This window comes from Apiospora aurea (assembly GCF_038362705.1).
Source record: "Apiospora aurea strain CBS 24483 chromosome Unknown utg000006l_segment0_segment0, whole genome shotgun sequence".
NCBI classification, from domain to species: Eukaryota; Fungi; Ascomycota; class Sordariomycetes; order Amphisphaeriales; family Apiosporaceae; genus Apiospora; species Apiospora aurea.
This window is the reverse complement of record NW_027117393.1, coordinates 2421281-2427280: the sequence shown is the minus strand read 5'-3', so window position 1 is coordinate 2427280 and position 6000 is coordinate 2421281. Positions and strand designations below refer to the sequence as shown.

General features: G+C 46.0%; 2 protein-coding genes across 2 annotated transcripts; both read right to left on the bottom strand.

Annotated features, from left to right (window-relative positions):
* Positions 1 to 537: 537 nt before the first annotated feature.
* On the bottom strand, positions 538 to 1593 carry PG986_009330 (uncharacterized protein; the record flags this gene model as incomplete). Its single annotated transcript, XM_066845552.1, has 1 exon — positions 538 to 1593. One exon carries the CDS (start codon positions 1591 to 1593, stop codon positions 538 to 540), a length of 1056 nt encoding a protein of 351 aa, XP_066697950.1.
* Positions 1594 to 2768: 1175 nt separating this feature from the next.
* Positions 2769 to 3982, bottom strand: PG986_009329 (uncharacterized protein; the record flags this gene model as incomplete). The annotated part of the gene is made up of 2 exons (XM_066845551.1): positions 2769 to 2817; positions 2997 to 3982. 2 exons carry the CDS (start codon positions 3980 to 3982, stop codon positions 2769 to 2771), a joined length of 1035 nt encoding a protein of 344 aa, XP_066697949.1.
* Positions 3983 to 6000: the final 2018 nt, after the last annotated feature.

Genomic DNA, 6000 nt, shown 5'->3' with positions numbered 1-6000 from the left:
GAGACACATCAGCTTTCGTGTTCCTGCACCGGGCGCACCATATCACTGTGCGTATCACAGAATGGGCTCAATTGAGGCAATGATGGTGGCACAAGTGGCACAGTACTCGCGCTTACTGGTTACAGAACTCTCGGCGTGCAGGAGGAGGGTGCAGCTTACACACCTACCCGGCATCCATCAAGATCTTAGCCAGGGCTGGCACGGGAGTGAAGCTTGGAATACGCTTGACAGTTTGAGTGGTACTTGCTCCAATGAGACTAAGGTATATTTGAGGAAAAACGTCATTGACATGTGCTATGGTATGTCTTCTTCTCCCTGGTCCAGAACGCAATCACTTGTCTCGCATCCTTCCACCCACTAAATTCTGGATCGCAGATATGCTGGTCCTCTCCCCATCAAGTCATCATCAAGGCTCATTCGCAAGCTCTCTCGGATTGCATAGCTCACCTTCTCCACAATCCCGTCCGCTCCAACATTTCATCGGGTATATATCCCGCACCTCTCCCCGGGGACCGGTCTTCGATAGGAGGGGCCCTGCTACCTAAACCTGGCATCTTCCCGTTCCGATCTCCCGCCCCGACGCATGGCGTACTCGGTAGTAACGCTCTCGGCGCAGAGCCATGTGTTGAACTTTCGGGCCAGCCGCTTAAAGGGGTTGCGTGGCTTCTTGGGCTTGGGTTTGGGCTCGTACTTGGCGGTGATGCCGTGTCGTTCGAGCCAAGTGCCCCCCGTCGACTGCTCCACGTAACAAGCATCGTTGTCGACTACTTGGCGATGTTGCTGCAGCTGCTGTTCGCGTCGTCCGAGGTCGAAACCTGTGCGTGTAGGCTGTTGCCTTTGCTTTGGAAGTGGATGTCGATGGCGGCGTTGAAGTTGAGGACCCCTCATCGGTTCATCTGGGTAATGAACAATATCGAGATCGGGTTGGAGCCTCAACTGATCGCGGTATTTTTGCATGAGCGGCAAGTCCATGATGGAATCCAATGGGCTTTCACCCCAGTAAGGGCCTCGGCCGTGGATGTTGCTATTGCTGCTGCTCATGCTGTTGTTGCCCGGCGTTGAGTGTCGTGAGACTCGGTGGTGGAGGTAAGTGCCGTCGTCGTCGTCGTCATCGTCGACGGTGACGGGTCGTTCCTCTTCATCTTCCTTGACGAGAATGAGAGCTAGGACAGTCTGGAAGAACGAGCGACACTTGAGACACCTCCGCAGGCCTTCGACGTTGGTATGGTCGCTGTTGGTACGGGGGACCTCCGTGAGGACGCGGCGGTAGTGGTGGTTTACCTCGTCCTTATTTTCCGGGATGAATTCGGGCCTGAGGCATGATATGAGGCGAACGATAAACTCTTCCTCGGTATCGGCCGCCCACGGCTTGAAGTCCATGTGCTGCATGATGACCTGTGCTCGTTCGAAGGGACTCAGATGGTTGCCGAGCCAGGCCTTCGGGAGCGAATACTTCAGATCTACGTTGCGTAGTTTCGTAATGATGTCGACCATGTAGAAGCTGAGATCGTCTAGGAGATTGGTGGGGTTATGTACCCAGATTGGACAGAGAAACTCCCACTCGGGGTTATCAGTTTGAACAGACATGTTCATGGTGGACGAGGAGTGGGATCTTGACGCTAACAAAGAGTTTGATGGGTTAGTATGCTTTAACATAACGTACGATAGTCTCGAATAAAGAGTAACGCCACACAAGAGTTTCTCGGCATATTTGATAGACTTGGTAATGATAGTGGTATCAGATCGAAGCTGATAGTCGGCGAAGTGCAACCAAGGACTTGATAAATAGACTTGGGTTGAATGGATATGTGGAATGCTCTGCAATTCGAAATCCAGAGGGGTTTTATGTGTGATATCTCCAAATTTGAAGCTATCTCCGAAGACGTTCCGGAATTTCCGGAGAAGACGTTGAACACTCCGGCCAGACGGTGCAATAGGGTAGTTCTTTGAAGAATAGGGGCCATCCGTCCAAAGGCCAAAGTATAATACTCACGGAACAGATAATCTCCATTATCCATCTTCACTTTGATGGGAATACACGTATCCGCTGGTTTATAGACGACCGTATAGGCATTCAAGATCATAAAAGATAAAACCCCGTTACAGTTACACTTCATGCAGTCCAGCATCTGGTCGGGCATCCAACTTTGGATAGCTGCTTGTTCTGGTCGATAGAGTTCAAACGTATAGGGGACGCTGCAAACTTGTCACCGACCCCTTTCCGATCCGCCTTCTTACAATCGCAGTTTGGTGGCCATGACGGGCCATAACGGCTACAGTCGGAACCAGAAAGCATACAATGGCAACGTAGTCTCGATCGTGGACGCCGTATAGTAGTTCTGGACCTGCGCCCCTATTTCGGATCCAAAGCTCTTTGATGTCGTGCGATCTCCGTAACAACACGATAATAACACCAAGAAACAACTATCTGTACTCTCAGAACCACTGCCATGTTGTAGTCCTTAGCCATATCTTTTCAATTAGTAGCCTAAGTGCCAATACTGATCCGAACAATCTGGAGCTCATACAGTACAACTCCGGTAAAACCACCCCTCCCCTGGTTCGGCGGGAAACTCTTACACTGCGCCAGGTGTCTGGCCTCTTGTGGTTCCTTCCAGAAAGGAGAAGGAGAAAGCATAATTAACGTATCTCCACTTTGTCTGCATCCAGTCACCGTGAGCCAAGCCATCTTCCCCCACGGCAGCAGAACAACGGAGAACCTGTGTTTGGTCCGCAGTCGAATCATCAAACGAAGCCATGTCACCTTACTACCAGACCGTCCTCGCCTGGCCAAACTCGTCAAAGCAGATCCCACGGCTGCTGGAAGAGGTAATGAAACTAACCAGACTCGAAGCGTGAGCAATGCATGATTCAAGGTAAGATATGAATAAGTTCGTGGGTTGGGGCGCTGCGTTAAAGTCGGCGACAAGGGAAATTCGGTAGTTGAGGGGGGGGAGGGGAGCACGTAAGGTCATCACATTCGGGCCGTCACTCACCTCGTCCGGCTGTTCACATTCCGATCAATCCCGTCAACGTAGAGATCCTCCATGATCTCGCGGTGCTCGCTCTCGGGCTGCCCGCGCGCCAGCCGCAGCTTTTCAAAGTAGACGTACGCGGCGTAGTAGACGCACGACTGGATGCCCGCCCGCGAGCCCCGGGCGCTGCGGAAGTCGGACAGCTGCTTCGACTGGATCCCCTTGCCCTTGGACTTGCGCAGCTGCGCGAACAGCGTGCGGCGGAACGCGGCCTCGGTCAGCCCGGGCGTCTTGCGGAGGTGCGCGCTGATCTTGCGCCGGACCTCGTCGCACGTGTCGTAGATGGGCACGGCGTCGTCGTCCTCGCCGTCGAGGTGGATCTCGGTGATATCGGGGATGGAACCGCTGCTGCTGTGGCTGCAGCTGCGATTGCTACTCCTAGCTGAGGCGTCCTTGGTCGTCGCCGTGACCGCCCCGGACGAGGGCGACCGCGACAACGACGACGGAGATGGAGGTAGTGAATCCTCAACCGAAGAGGATGCGGAAGTAGAGGCTGCTGCTGCCGCCGCCGCGTCCGCCTCCCTCTTTTGCCGCTTCCTGACATCCGGCATCATCAGCCCGGCCTCATCCCGCTGCTGAAACCAGATACAGGCCTTGCCATAGACGGAGCTCCCCGACAAGCTGCCCACGGGGCCGGTCTGGGCGAGGAAGCGATTCAGCGTGTTGCTGTTGGTCCCCACGGTGCGGCAGAACTCGGCCTTGGTCATGATGCCCCTGTCAAACAGCTTGTTGAGGCGGTTCCGCATCGTGACCGCCGAGGGCAGGGGCAAGTCGGCCAAGTACGCGGGGTTGATGAAATCGTCGAGGTCCTGCTTGTAGGCGGCAATTTCCTCCTCCAGCGTGAGCTCCGGCTCTGCCGCTGCTGATTTCCGCTTCTTGCCGCCCGTGGTGTTTTGTCCTCCGGCCGCCTTGGGCTTCGCGACGTCCTTTGACTTCGCAGGCGCCATTAGTCCTCCTGATACAATGGACTGTGCCACTAGAATTCGTTTTTCTCGCAGTTGCTGGTTGTTGAATCCAGCGAAGAATCAAAAATCCAAGGGACCTTTACTCGGAAAAAGAAAGGTTGTGGTGAAATAGCCGAGGCGTGAGGAGACGATACGCGTGTCGAGTCTTGTCGCATCGCCAAAGTTCAGACGAACGAGGGCTCGTGCGGCCAAAGCTCATGGGATGACGGGGGATTAACATCATCGTTTCCACCATCAGCCTAATTTTGGGGGGATTAGCGATGTATAAAACGCGTATACATGTGCGTTTTATATTAATCGCGGTAAACCCCGGAATATTACGTTACGCTATATAAATAGGTGTTTTTTATATATATATTTAAATAATGTAACGTAGAGCCGGTTAGTTAATGTATTAATTTTATTATATAATAACGTTTAAGATACCGTTTTATTATAAGCCGATATCCTTTAGTTTTTTCTTTCTCTTCTTTTATTTATTTATTCGATAAAAGGCCGTAAAAACTTAAAAACCTAGGGCTAGTTTAACGTTTTACCGAAGGGGATAGCGTACGCGGGAAGTGTTAAAGTAAAGTGTAAATATTATAAGTATCGTTTATATACCGTATTTAAATCGTTATAAATAAGGTATTATTTAAAAAAATATATTAAGTATTTACGTACGTAATATAACGGTATTATTTATAATGTTTTTAATAATAATAATAATAATAATAATAATAGTAACGTGGTTTACTATTACGCGACGTATATTACTTAGCGACGTACTTTTTTTATTTCTTAACCTTTTTATATAAATTAATTTAATTATAACGCTTAAAATTAATTAAAATTACTCGCTATCCGATTTTTCGCTTAATTTTATATTTTTTTTTATATATTCGCGTATTATAACTTATTTCGCTATAAATATTATAGCGTTTTTTATCGGTCGCCCTCCGTTTTAACGAACCCCTATTTTTATTTTTATTAGGCGTTAAACGCTTCCTTTTTACCTTTTCGTTCTATAATTATTAAGGTTTTTTAATAATAAGGGTTTTTTTAAACTAAACTCGCGATTTTTTAGTTCTTCGGCGTTTAAAAAGTGTTAAATTAGCCTCCTCTAATATATATATTTTATTGCGTATAAGGGTTATTTTATAGGCTATTTTAATTATACTTTTCGTTATTTAATTTATTATATTTAAAATCGGCGTCGGAGAGCTATTTTAATAGGTAGATAACTTTTTTTTAATATAAGTAAAGTGTTTAATTATTTATTAAGGGTTAGACAGCGTTTAAGGGTCGTAGGTATTAACCGTCCTTAAATAGAATAGGTTAAGTATAAACGTTCGAAGACGTATATTTAATTTATTAATTACCTCGTTAAGGTTATAAAGTATTAAATTAAATACGCTAAATTTAAATTTAATATTAGTTTTCCTAAAAATAATAAAATACGCGGCTTTAAAGATAATAAAGAACTTAAGCTTAGTAATATAGTTTATAAAAGCTTTAATAAATAGCTCGATTTCTTTCGAATAAGTACGTTTTAAAAGCGAATAAAGTATTATATCGAAAAATTAAAGTAAATACGATAAATAGGGAGGTATATTAATAGTAATAATATCGTTATCTTAATAATATACCTTAAATTTAGCCGAAATATAGTTTTCGTAGCCGTTAAGAATTAAGAGACGGTAGCGACCCTTTATTTACGATCTAATATATTTATCGAAGTGTTTAATTTAGTTTAGGCTTATTTCGTTATTAGTTTAATTATTAAAAATCGGCTTAATTATTTAATCGCCCGATAAATCAGTTTCGCGAGATTAGTTCGCGAGGTAATATTAATTTTAAATAATTACAAACGGCGAAATATATTAGCTTTATAAATTAATATATTTAATCGCCGTTATTTATTCTTAATTATTAAGCTAAACCGATTTTATTTTTTTACGCCGTTTAGCGCGTATTACGACGAATATTAACCCGATTATATTTATTATAAAGCCGGTCTC